This window comes from Thermobia domestica, chromosome 13 (genome assembly GCF_964235325.1).
Source record: "Thermobia domestica chromosome 13, izTheDome1.hap1.1, whole genome shotgun sequence".
Classification (NCBI taxonomy): Eukaryota; Metazoa; Arthropoda; class Insecta; order Zygentoma; family Lepismatidae; genus Thermobia; species Thermobia domestica.
This window is the reverse complement of record NC_137466.1, coordinates 218,061,878-218,076,564: the sequence shown is the minus strand read 5'-3', so window position 1 is coordinate 218,076,564 and position 14,687 is coordinate 218,061,878. Positions and strand designations below refer to the sequence as shown.

The 14,687-nt window shown below is 35.7% G+C and overlaps 1 protein-coding gene across 1 annotated transcript in view; it reads left to right on the top strand.

Moving 5' to 3' along the window:
- Nucleotides 1–6,688, top strand: part of Fer1 (48 related 1) — a 39,481-nt gene extending 32,793 nt beyond the window's left edge. The window contains exon 2 of the mRNA XM_081737382.1: nucleotides 46–6,688. Within this exon, the coding sequence (XP_081593508.1) occupies nucleotides 46–206 (161 nt within the window). The 3' untranslated portion in view covers nucleotides 207–6,688. The remainder of the gene's footprint in view (nucleotides 1–45) is intronic.
- Nucleotides 6,689–14,687: the final 7,999 nt, after the last annotated feature.

Sequence of the window (14,687 nt, the reverse complement as noted above, 5' to 3'; positions counted from 1 at the left end):
ATATTTGCATATTAATGTCCTTGAAATTATGTTCTTTACTTCCAGGTGGAGACACGGGTCCTTACGCTGGTCACTCTCTCTCCTGGAGCAGCAACAAGGAGAATGGAACAAATGGAACTATGTTTGCCAAAGTGTGGACCCCGGAAGACCCAAGGTCAGCGAAAATAAACGGAAGCAATGCCACTCCTTTCCCATTAGAAGGATGAAGAACTAATGTTGTACCGAGTCTGGAGGTGTCGCGATAATAAAACGAAGCATCAGACGTAGTTGGTGGCATCAATCGTTTTGTGTTGTTGATAATGCTACTTCAACGGACTTCAATCAAGAAGACTAAAGTATTATGTTCATTACAATGACGAAGTGCATTTGTATAACAATGCAGAAGTATTAAACAGTACTTATGGTAAGGTAAGTCTCTTGAAGTCTGAGGTTAACAATGTTATTAATTGCCTGTGCGCTTTGGACGACGGCTCTTCTCTGTGTGCAACTTCACAGCCGTGTTACGTGGGATAAATATTATATTTACAAATTTATTTTGTTTATTTATTCAATCTTTCATCTTAAAATAGAATGTATCGTCTCCAGAGTCCCTATGTACAGTTCTGATAGAACTTTGAACTGTAAAAATAAGTCCTCAATTTCACTTGGTAATCTACTATGTTTTGCTAATAACGACAATCTAAGAGCTGATTTATCATGTTAGAATTTCTTTCTAAGTGATCTGCAATAAGCAAGAAAACATTTCAAGCCATTTAAAGTCGTGGCGTTATAGAAATAGGCCTCCGATCATTAAGTAGCCGCGTTAAATGCAGACGACACAGTCATTGGCTGCCGATGATGTCAAGTCATTTAAAACATTCAGCTGTTGCCAGGTCTAAAATCACGGCGGCGTATGAACCTGCCTCCAATCACATAGCAGCAATAACAAAAAGAAACAGACAGCACAACTCTGCATGTTAGCTGCTGATAACAAGTCATTGAAAGCATGAAGCTGTTGTACATTAGAACAAAGCAATTTGTCTCAACGAAACATTTGCGTTTTAGTTTACTATAGTCATCATATCAATTATAATTACTTGTTGCATTATTTACATTGCGTTGCTATCCGCAAATATTAAGAAGATTGTTACCAAATGAAGGCCAATAAATTTCCAGCTCTGTTCAACTCAATGCCATTTTTAAAAAAACAAGAACAATGCATTTCACTTCAGAGAGATAGATATGGCATGACCGTTACAGATAGAAGTTTTGGACAACAAGAAGCTAATAACAAAACAGCAAGTGAATCCAAACAACAATAAGAGAACAGAACGAGAATTATACGAATACAGTTACAGTTACACAACCTTTAAAACTGGTTATAGAAGTGGGAATATGTTATCAAATTTGCAACAGTGCAGACTAGTCCATATGTTTTCAAGACAACGAGCATAATCAAGTGGGCGGGGCTAAACCGAAATTAGTCCGCCACGACTGAAGACAAATATCTATTACCTTCCCTAAACTATGATAATACAATTGGCAGTTACACTTTCGTCTTCTTCCGAGAGCTTAAGATCCACAAAACTTATACCAAGCACTCAAATGTTGGATCAAATGTTACACTTGAACTAAAGGAAAGACCGAGTATAATATAGTTAAGATAAAATATTCAGTGCATACTATAGTTCACGTCACTCGAATTGGCCAATGGCATCAACCAATAAGCTTACAGTGCCCTGTTGGCACACCTTCAGTGAGATATCTAATCATTCGTAAATGACCATAAATATGAACAAAATCAGTTACAAAAGATTAAATTCCTCACTGAAGATTTAGAATCAGCGCACAGTGGGCTTATTGGCTGACGCCATACGCCAATTCAAGTGACGCGAACTATAGCATCTACATTAAAATGTAAACTCTTACTTTTGTAATACACAGTATTCGTCGATTTTTCATTTATTCGTGACCAGAGTCCAATCAGATGCATTTCTGTCTTTTCTTAACCTGTTATTCTTATTATATCATATTTTAAAATGTTTGTAAACTAGCACTGTTTACCTAGTGAGATTTCTACTAAAGTATGCCTGAAATATTGAAACATACTTCCTTATTATTTAAAATATGAAAGAAAAAAATTAGTATGTGCATTGCTGTTATTTATAAACTAATTAATTTTTAGTTTTACTTTTGATCTGGTTCTGAGCACTGGAATAGTCAATTGTAATATTTCTGCAGCTATCAGTTTATAATTTGTGTCAATTAGATTAGTGAAGGAATGCAAAGAAAAAGAAAGCTTGGCAAGAATGGTAATGTAATAAATTGATTTAAAGTGACAAAAGAAATGGTTGCTTGTAATTTTGTACTAATGTATTTCAAAGCGAGGACAAAACATTTTTATTAACACATTAGAATACAAATACCTCCCTGATGATAAATTCTTTAATACAAATAAATGACCTCAAATCTCGTTAATTTTCGGACATCGTGTTTATCTATTTAATAAGGGTATTTCCAAGGGCGCTGATCCTGGGGGAGCCAGGGGGCCGGGCTACCCCAAAACTTATGTGGGCCCCCTATTGTATTTATGAATATACAATATTTGGCATAATTTGACTGCAATTTGTCTTAAAATCCTCATATATATACCTTCTGCATCTGAATGCCCCCCCCCAATTAACAGAGAAATCGGCGCCCTTGGATATTTCCATACAATGTTATATCTTCTGCAGTCATCGACAAAAAAAGATAGTGAGGCCGCGGTGGCTCAGTGGTAGAGCTTGGGGTCCCAGGTTCGATTTCAGCCCCCGCCAAGTGAACTTTGTGGTGGACAAACACCGTGTGCGTGGGTTTCCTCGGGGTTCTCCCACTTTCTTCATTCATTACTCATCATCACCTTCTCTTTTAGCCTCACCGGCATAACCGTGGGACGTAAAACTCAAAGATTTCATTTCATTTCATTTTCAAAATAAGATAGCGTATTTTATATTTAGACTGTACTAGGCATAATCATCATCATCATCATAGGTATTCTGCATTTACTAGTGTTGGCAACTAAGAAGCTCCATGTACCAAGGTCTTCAGGTAACTTCGTCTTCAAGTTAATGTTGTGCTGTTGGAGTGGGGGGAGCGTGGTGAATTCCCCGGGCGCCGAATTAAAGGGGCGTGAAATTCGGAAGGAAAAAAAGAAAAGATATATTTTCTATATAAAATAGAAGGAAAAAGTAATAAAAAGGAAAATCAAGGAAAATCAGACTTTATTTTTGAAAATTTTCTCACACTTCGCGTCAACCATGATGACGATTCGCGGCCGATCTCTTGACCTTACTCATATGTACAGTACAAGGGCGCTGTCGTATTCTCTTGCTCCGGGCGCTGATTTTCCACGGCACGACACTGCTTCACGTGTGAATTTTCTGTTTTAACTGTTTACGTACAATTAATTCCCACCCCTCTTTCACCTAATCCCTCTTATCTTTAAACAGTTCTTTCTAACCCAATCTCACAACCATTTTTTTTTTCAGTTAGATCCAAAATTATTCTTCCCTCCTACTAATTCTAATATTTCCTTATTCTTTTTCCGTTCGTCCCATTCTTCATTCTTCTCCATACCTAAATTCTGAAAGTCTCCTGTCTTACTGACAACTGAAAGAGAGCAAATCAAGCATGGAATTTTGTTAAAACACCGATATATTTACTAGATATATGCAGGATGTCCGAATTGTTTCAAGATTGGAAAAAAGAATTTGTCATCATGGGTAAAAATGATCGTTTTGGTATTTTATTTTCGAGTAGACTGAAGATAACGTTAAAATTTTCTGGAAATAAACCAAAATGTAGAGTAAACCAACAATTTCCTGTATTTCTTCGTTAAAAAAAAAAAAAATTAAGAGAATACATTACAGTGGCGGCTCTTAAGGGAAGTCACAACGGTAAAGAATAATTGTCATGTGCAGCTTATAGGGATAAAATGTGTAATGATTCCTTTAGCTTGTGAAGATAAAATGTTATTTTTTTTTACCGACATGACTTCCGTTAAGATCTGCCACTGAAGTACAAAATGAAGCCAAATTAACATTGATTTAATTGCAACGTAAGTTTCAGGGACTGTTCATATTTCTTTACGTCTGGTCAAAACTTTGCTCGGAAAAACAAGGTAATAAACATATTACACAAAACTAGAGTCAAAAGTACAAAGTTTACAACTGCATTTTATCCATGTAACGTCTCCTAAATAAATATATGTAAACGAGGAATTCTCAAAAAGTAAGTTACTAATCGTTAGGTAGAGGCTAAAGAAATTAATAGGGTTTTAAGTGTTTGTTGTATGTTAAACGGCGTGACAAACATCTTGGCATTTGAAGGCGGCGCTCCAAGTTCTCTTTAAATGCTGCTAGCAAATGAAAATGTTGCGGTATTGCCATGTTTATTTCGTACACATTCACCCTCTGCCACCTGATCGCGCTGTAGTTCGTCTACTTAGCCAAGCAATAGCCACACCCCTTTCTCACTCTGCAACATCCCGTTAGAGCTTGAGTTTTATTCGTTTAGCTGAAATGCCAAGATGTTTATCACATGCTTTAGTTATTATTATTTCACAGAACATGGGGCAAGCAATAAATATAATTAATGTATAAGAAGGGATCTTGTTATTAAAGAAATGTTCAACCTGAACATTTGCCTGGAATGTGTAGAATCCTTTCGTGCATAGTTACCGATCAAAATTGAGAATTCTGGAACACATTTCCAGTATACCATGATTTTGATTCTTCTTTTTAAAGACCCTTAGTTGATTATGGATTCATGAAATCATATTCTGATTCCCAAACGTAAAACATAACAAGAGAATAAATTTCATAAATAATTATTTTGTTATTCTTACATGATACTAAGCGTCATTGAAGGTCATCAATAATTTTCAGAATAACATACATCAATTGCCAAGTATTTTTAACACCAAGAAAGCATCGGGCCAAGTTGCATGTGTATAAAGTGAACTGTCAAATACTTTTATCAAACATATTATTTGTCGTATGTGTATGTGCACTCTCTTGCATATATCCTATACATACTTTACTATGAAAGTTACATTTTAGAAAAGGATACACCATTGGCGCCAACACGAGGTAACTTTGATAGATTCGTCAATTGAAGCGTTATTTTAATTCAAAAATCAACATTAAAATTAGCTATTGATTAAAATCATTTTGTTATTCGAAAATGATAATGGCCTAGAAGACAACACAAAATACTTAAGATCTTTAAAATATGGTCCTCAACAAGTTCTTTCAACACTATTTTAAAATAAAAACAAAAATATGTCTTGAATTGTTTCGAATTTCTTTAATATATGGATGGCCTAATAAAGCTCAGTGGAAGCCTTTAAAAGAGAAAGACAAATGAACTCAGGTGTCAGTTAGTAGACATGGTGGCTCAGTGATAGTGCGTTCCTTCCTGATGTGAGGGGTTCCTCGTTCGATTTCAGACTATGCGAGTTTGTGGTGGATAGCACCGTGTCCGTGGATTTCCTCGGGGTTCTCCACTGATGCTTCCATAATAATTCACTTTCATTAATCATCCGAAAGGCTAAACCGTGGATGTTAAATGAAGAATTAAAATTGACCGGATAATGCTTTCTTGTGGTCGTGTGAAGTTCTTCGTTAACGAGCACAATTTCCGGTGGAGGATGCTTGTTGTTAGCTACAAACCTGAGTGAGAATTCAGATCCCACTTTTAGCTAATAGGTCCTGCCTCATGTAGCCTCGAAGCTACAAAAAGCTCGTATGGTAACAATGAATTCAATGTCGCACTCTTTTGTTTGCGTTTTGTTCCGATCAAAAGTTCTCTTCTCTTTAAGCTTCTGTTGGACTCCTCTAACACATGGGGAGCAGATAAGGGTCGCAGGCTGGGTGTCGCAGGACTCCCAGTGCAGCTTCCGTGCTGTTACTCTATGAGGTTTAGCATTATGATGAAGGAAAACATCGCCTCTTCTAGTTAGATCATTCCTTTTGGTCTTCACCTTCTTCCGTAGGGACGCAAGAGTGTATTACACTACTCACCATTTGTGATCATATCTCACTGTATCGCTTCTCTGTGGGGGTACATTGATGGAAGAATGCTTCTATTAACGACTTCACTGAATTCGATATGACTGCCAGTTATATATTTTCACAGTACGTCATCAGAAGCAAAATGTAACTAACTGAACACAGGAGATTGATAATATTCGGTAAGAATTAAATAGAAAAGAATATATTCGACAATCTCACTTATTACTTTTGACTTAAGCCTCTACGTATGTGTGTTTGTTACTATTAAAATATAATTATTTCTTTTGAGTAACTGGTGTACAGATAAAAATAGAAGTAACTTACTTTTTTGAATTTCCTCATATGACATTCACCAATTATAACGAGACGAAACTAACTCATCACATAAAGAAGTTAGTATTTTGTTTGTAGTTAGAAATTTCAGACATTTCAAATAAGCTTTAATAATATTTTAAAGACAAAACATAAAAGTTTGTAATTGTGAAAATTGGTTGTAATATAATGAAAAGAATCGGTCTAGTCATGAGAAAACCAAATCGAATATTTGTAGAGTTTAAGAAATTTATATTGTAAATATGAAATATACAGAATACATATTAGACAGAGTACTTAAGAAATGTAGTTTAAATCAAAGGAGAATCTATTTAATTAAACTTTTTTGTGAAAAAAGTTTTTCGTTGTTTTATTCAAGTATTTCCTTTTTATTTTTTAAGTTTTCAAGTAGTATGATCATAGTTGGGAAAGAGACTTCTGGAAAGCCAAGAAGATGTAGAATCGTCTGCCATATTGACTTTAGGAAATTTATTGTAGTATAATAAGGATCTTGTTTGGATGCTATTTGAACTGTAGAGAACCCAGTGGGGAAATTTTATTTTTGAACTTATTAACATATCCTAAACCATAGAGTTTGTAAGTTATTATTATTAAGAATATTATTGGTAATAATTGGAGACTCACATGAAGCATCTGGCAACAACGAAGTAGGGGAAGAAATGGTATAGGAGAGTTGAATTTTAAAAGGAATTCTCAAGGTTTGCTGGGATTGAGACTACGTATCAAAAAACTTATTTCTCGTCTATATTATAACTTTTTTTCTTTATCAATGTTGAATCTATCTATTTCTGTTGCTACTAAAAGATAAGGGAGGGCTCCCAGAGATCCTGATTTACCTAGCAAAGTACTAGATTTACATCATCTGTCCACTGACGTAGCGAGGAAGGGAAAGAGGAGCGTATCGTCTCAACTGAGAAAAATCAGTTACCCGGACAGGGTTTATTTTAAAAATATACGGTATACGTATGTTTACTACGTAAATACGTATGCGGCATACGTTATACACATGATATATACGTACTTCTCATTATCTGCTTAGATGTTTCATTCTGCTGCTGCACATTCGACCTGGTCATGAGCTTCCTTGTAGATTTTCCAATATATTTTTAATAGTTTTCGAATGTATGTTATGGCTGGCATCAATTTTAATAGTCACTCTGACTGTTAAAAACACCACCTCCATAACTTTGCTACCAGGTATACTATAAGTACTATTCAGCAAATTACCCTAACCAAGTCGAAATATCCCCAACACTACTCCAGACGTAGTCTCAGTTTCTCATAATCTCCTTGATCGATGCACACTCATGTCCAAAATTATTGTCGCATGTCTATAAATATGTTGTTGTAGGAATATAATTTGATAACGAATTCGCCCGGTATTTCTTATAATGTTAGTATGTGTATAATCGGCAAAGACATGTATGTGGCAAATTTCATGTGAAAAGAGCAGTAAATAAGAACAGTAAAACGAAAATGAAACTTTCTTGTACATTTAGCATTTTGTTTTACTCATTCTAATTTTCGTAGATGAAATTATTGGAGATTATCAGTGCGGATTCAGACAAAATCGATCAACTATCGACCAAATATTTACCATTCGCCAAATACTCGAAAAAAGTAGGAATACAATACCCCGGTACATCAACTATTTATTGATTTTAGAAAGGCGTACGACTCCGTTAGGAGAAAAACATTATACAACGTTCTTACAGAACTTGGAATACCGAGAAAGCTAATTAGATTAATTAAGGTATGTTTAAATGAATCCCAAAGTAAAGTCCGGGTAGGAAGATTTCTGTCCACAAGCTTTCACGTCGAAAATGGCCTGAAGCAAGGAGATGCGTTTTCACCATTATTATTAAATTCGTCCTGGAATACGCTATAAGGAAAATCAAAGATAACAACCAGGGCCTAGAGTTGAATGTTGTTCAAAAGGTGATGGCGTATGCTAATGATGTAAATTTAATAGGGGATGATAGGAGAACAATAGAAAGAAATGCAGAGATCTTATTAAACGCTTTTAGGGACATGGGTTTAGAAGTAAATGCAGAGAAAACTAAATATATGGAAGTGCGCCGGGACCGGAATACAGCAAATTATGGATGCGTTAAAATATTAAATAATACTTTTGATAAAGTGGATAGTTTCAAATATCTAGGATCAATATTAACAGACGAAAACCATATTCACGGAGAAATTAAATGTCGACTAAAAGCAGGGAATTCGTGTTACTATTCGGTTCAAAATCTCTTGTCGTCGGAATTTGAAGCTTAAAATATATAAAAGGATAATTATGCCTGTTGTTCTGTATGGCTGCGAAACATGGTCACTTACTCTGAGGGAAGAACATAGACTGAAAGTATTTGAGAACAAGATCCTGAGACGAATATTCGGACCCAAGAGGAACGGGAATGGGGAATGGCGGAAACTTCATAACGAGGAACAACATAATTTATATGGTTCACCCAACATTGCTAGGGTCGTCAAGTCTAGGAGGCTTAGGTGGGCGGGTCATGTAGCTAGAATGGAAGAAAGTAGAAACGCTTTCAAAGTCTTGACTGGAAGACCAATCGGAAAACGACCATTAGGAAGATCTAGGCGCAGATGGGAGGAAAATATTAAGATGGATCTCGCAGAGATTGGAATACAAAGTAGAAACTGGATGCAGTTAGCTAAGGATAGAAGTCAGTGGAGAGCTTTTGTGAACGCGGCATTGAACCTCCGGGTTCCATAGGCCATACAGTTAGTTAGTTAGTTAGTTAATTCTTTTCCTATTAAATTTACCACAAATATACATTTCTCGATTATACTCATAGTATCAGTATTAAAAGTATCCTGAAAATCATTATCAAATTATATTCTTACAAGAAGACAGATATAGATATGCGACAGCCATTTTGGACATGAGTGTACATTGCACGTCCTTGATCCTATGGGCAGTGATCGCCTTCCCAATTAAGCGTTATACTACACATCGAATCTTATCTCTTGTAGCTCTATTCCGCACAGTGAAGTCGATAAAGAAGACAGGGAATCCTATCGCATGTTTCCTTTGCACATGAACTTGACAACTTAGAATCACTCACTACAGAAGACGACTTATTTCACGCACTCAATGTTATCATCACTTCTATCCACGAATTCACTGACTGCCACATTCCTAAGTCAACTGTTTACCCTCAACACTCTCAGCTTCCCACTTTTTCCTTCCATTTATTCGTGGTTCAGAGAACTTTATCGAGATTATCAACGTACTGCAAATGTCGAATCACAGAAGCTTCAAAGACAATTTGAACAAACTATCCGTAATTACATATCAGTACATAAACAATACCACTGAGTAGACAAATACAATAAGCTTACAGACACTACTCATTCCGCGAAATTTTGCAAATGATTCAACACCCTGCCATAGGTAAAAAGACACATACGCCATATCCACTAATTCATCATGATGAATCCCTTCATATCAATAAAGAAAAAGCGGATGCTTATGCCGATTATTTACAAACAATATTTACTTCTCTGCGAACTATTGAACAGTGGAAAGCTGACAAACTAGATGAAGTTAATTTTCAATCAGCTAACTTTGTTTACCTTACACCTCCTTTCTTAAACCCTGCATGCTTCACGCCTCCCTCTTTCACACTCGTTCGTCATACGTGTTTTTTTTTTTTTTCTGATTCCTTCTGTAAGTTGAGATTCACCATTGAATTCCCATAAATTCAATACGAATACAACAACAACAACAACAACAACAACAACTACTACTACTACTACTACTACTACTACTACTACTACTACTACTAATAATAATAATAATAATAATAATAATAATAATAATTAGGGATGCGCACGAGACGAGTCGAGACAGGATTTTCCTGACAAAATTCGAGTCGAGACAATACTCTTCCAATAGAAATATATACATTTTTCCAGTCCAGACATCACTTTTACAGCACCTTTTCGAGTCGAGACAGCCACAAATCTTGTCTCGTGCGCATCCCTAATAATAATAATAATAATAATAATAATAATAATAATAATAATAATAATAATAATAATAATAATAATAATAATAATAATAATAATAATAATAGTTCCGTTTCCAGTGTGAAACTACAGCAGTCTTCCTCAGTATGCAAATTCAATACTTGAACTCGAAGTAGTACATCTAACTACTCGCTGCAATAGAGGAATTAGATCAAAGATAGAACCTGTTCCTCGGACGTTAAATCCATATGAAAAAGTCATTACTTGTCATGCCTTACTCTTTTTGTTCCAGAGCGATAAAGGCTGAAACCGGAAATCGTTAATATGAACAAATTCCGGATTGAATATATGGTTAAGGGAGGAGAAAGAACGTACTCTTAACATCCTGAATCGATTTTGATGAGAGTTAACCTATTATTTAACGAAATCTAATACTTCAGGAGAAAGCAAGTGCAGAACGATGGATATACTGGAAATTTTCATAGACTGTCTTACTTTTTCAATCTGAAAATTCATGGACCTTAGATACGGGTAGAGAAAAACATACTTTTCTGGACGCTGTATCTATTTTTTTTATATATAGAAAAAATCGTGTTTGCTCTGATACTTGACGACCGACGGACAGACGTATCTGTCCTACTACTTTTCCCATACTTGTCCATAGGATAGCTGGTAAACTCATAATTGTAATTCATATTTTCAATTACATGGAGATCTCTGTATATAAAAGGGAAAATCCTGACTAACTAATTGATTGATCAACTCTCAGGAGAAACTTGAACTTAAGCTGGAAACTTGAAATTTGAACAGAGTATGGGACTTATGACGTAAGGTGGTAATTATCTTAAAATGGCCATCTCTCGGAACTTCTTGAGGTTACAGACATGAAATTTTGTACATAGACTTCTCATTTAAAATAATTAGACACATGTTTCTTACTTTTTAAAAAAAAAATATTTTCCCTGTAAAAGAAGAAAATTGTCGGGAAGAAAAAGGTGATAGTTGCAATTGCTAAAATAAGATGGCGTTATCTCTGTCATCAAGATAGAGATGACAGGTGTGATTTATAAGCCGCAGTTGCATTTAACTTGTCAAGTAAATCACTGAATACCCAATCATAAGTTTGGACAATTTTTAAGGTGTCCATTTGTTTGCCTCCTGGAACGGTTAAATCAGGGATGTAAGGGGCGAGTGGTTCATCGGTGCGGGCGAGTATTTAATATCATACCGAAGATAACTAAATGATTTCTATTGTGGGATGAGCGTTCACCTCCGGTGCTTGGGGTCCCTGGTTCGATCCCAGCTCGCGCCGTGTGAATTTTGTGATGGACAAACACTGTGCTCGTGGGTTTTCTCGGGGTTCTCCCGTTTCCTCCCACTTTCTTCATTCCACCATTTCACTCATTTCTCATCATCACCGTCTCCTTTAGCCTAACCGGCATAACCGTGGGACGTAAAACTCAAAGATTTCATTTCATTTTATTGCATCCCTGGGTTAAATTAATCAGAGATGTGTTTAACACTTTTTCATATTTCCTTTAGAAGGGAAGCAAACAAGAAAAAAACAAAAGCGGAAAGAAGAAAAGTTGGAGTTATAATTTTTATAACGGGATGATCATATCTGGAAATTCTTTATGCTTGGAGACAAACATTTTGTATTTAGACTTTTCATTTGAAGACGTATTTCAGCATTTTTTGATATTTCTCCTACAAAAGGGAAAAAAGGTGGAAGAAAAAAAGGGCGGGAGTTGCAATTCTTAATGTATGATGGCAATATCTCGAAGTTCTTTGAGGTTACAGACATGGAATTTGGTATTTAGACTTTTCGTTAGAATAATTAAATATCCTACATGTTTCAGCGTTGTTGTTGTTGTTGAATTAATAAATTTCCTCTGCAATAGAAGGGAAAAGGAGAGACAAAATGGTGGAAGCTGTAATAAGGTGGCGATGTCTGGAAATCCTCCAACGTTAGAGATATGATAGGGATACGGCGTAGTCCGAGCAAACTCGGGACTTTTGCAGACGAAGCCCCCACATTAATGGAAAATAAGAGGCTGAGATTATTTAGCTCACTTAATGGTTACAAAACATAAAATAAAAACTGATTGCCATGGCTTGGTCCTGTAATGCAGCTCTTTCGGAGGCTAGATATATATGGTGGGGAACGGCGTATGCTGTGACGATTGACTTTCATTGGCCAAGTATAGCGAATTCAAACTCTGATCATGCTTGAGAGCCGATGTTAGTATTAGGCCCCTGGGTAAACTTGTTGTTCCAAACATCAAATATAGCAAGTGAAAAATACAGGATTTTTTTTTTAAAAAAAAAGCTTAGAATAATCTATGCAAATGTATATTACTCCCTTTGTTTTTAAGATTATAGACCTATTTTAAATTTACAAAGGAAAAGAATAAAATATAAGAGAAATTGGGCTGTAGGGAAGGACGTATGCCTTTTTGTTTCCATTTCTGCGAGCAAAATCGTCGTTGCCCAACAGAATAAAAAGAGGGTTTATCTTAGACATATTTCCTCCCACGTTGCAAGCGCTTCTAAAATCCAATCGCATTTTCCTCGACGCTGGAGCTGAATAAGGGACTCTCTCTGAAACACCCACCTTCTCCTGCAAAAACAGAATCAACGAACGCTCCATCCAAGGTAGTTACTATGACAACCCTAAGCCGCCTTCTTCATCGACCAACAAGAACAGCCGAAACGATAGAGAACCATCTCCAACAATTCAGATTTTTTTTGTGTGTGGGCCTAGGATCGTAAGCATATTGCTCCAAAACTAATAATGTTTTTCTTTATATCGATTCGAGGCTGTTCATAAAATTAAAACTAATAGAAATTAGCATTTACCGGGAAAACAATTGTCCAAAGATTAGTGTTGCCACGAGACGAGACTTCAGGTTCTCTCGTGTCTCGTCTCGAATGGTTCTGTCTCGTCTCGTGTCAACGATAAAGTAGCTAAAGCCCACAAAAAGAGCTGTTATGCCAAGTGGTTAAAGTTACAAGTTAAAGCTTAGGTTCGAATAGCATCATAAAACAATAAAAAATATTGTCAAAGTACCATACTTTCAAAACTCAGTGCCGAGAAAGGTTGACACGTTTCTGTTTTGTTCGGAACGAAAAAGACCATGAAACAATGGTTAGTTACTGATAAAATTGCCATTAAGAGAACTTGTACTTCTATAACAGGATTTTTATACATAGATACTTCCACCAGCCAAGGATTCGAAGGAATGACTTCTGAAACACTGATCTCAATAATGGCTTTAACATTGTACTTGAATCTGGAGCACTAACAGAAAATAATAAAACTTAAATCGATTGAAAAATGGAAATGAAAGCTGTTTGTAAGAGTCGTTTTAAAAAATAACTTTTTGGTAAGATATCCTCATTTGAAATAATAAACTCTAGTATACATTCCGAAGGTAAATAATTTATCCCGAGTTAATACATCTTTGAATAAATCCAAAAACTGTGCTTGTCTTTTTGGAGACAAGACAGGACATTTCACGAGACGTCTCGTCTCGTCTCGTGTCTCGCCTCAAAGGGTTCTGCCTCGTATTGTGTCCCGTCTCGTGGCAACACTATCAAAGATGATACATCTACTAATGGGTAGATCTTAGAGAGTTGATCTACATGATATTAGCAAGTTTAAAACCTTATGCGCAGTCGTCTTAAAAAGAATCTTGAGTCGATGCAGATAACATTTATCGGGAAGTTTCAGAAAGTGCCAGCTTGCTGTATAGACTGAAATAGTGATGTCGTCATTTCCTTTCCGTTAACATGGTGATCGGCATGTTTTTTTTTTATTATTATTATTATTATTTATTATATACAAACGCGTGAAGCTTGTTGTGATCTAATGTAGATCTTTCGTTGCCATGTTTCTCAACCTGGGAGGCGCGAAGATAAGTGGAAGAGCTCAAATATAATTAGAATCTATTACCGAGAAATATTTTCAAATGTTATTTTGAATTTTTTTCTGATAGGCATATTTTTATTTTTATATATACTGTTAACAACAACGAAAAAAAATAGGTCTACTAAACATTTTCAACAGGTGTAGAGTTGTTTAAAAATCAATTTAAATGAAATAGGTACAATATAGAACTAATGAGAACTGCATATTGAAATGTCCGAAAAATACAAATGCAACAAGACCTTCATATTGAAATACAATTAAAATAGAAAGCTAATGAGATACCTGAGCATGGTGATATTTCATTAGTGCTGCAATTTCCGGTTCAATCTTCGTGACGCACATTATGAAGTTATTTAAAATACCAATAACCTTTTTAACAACTGTCCAAGATTTTA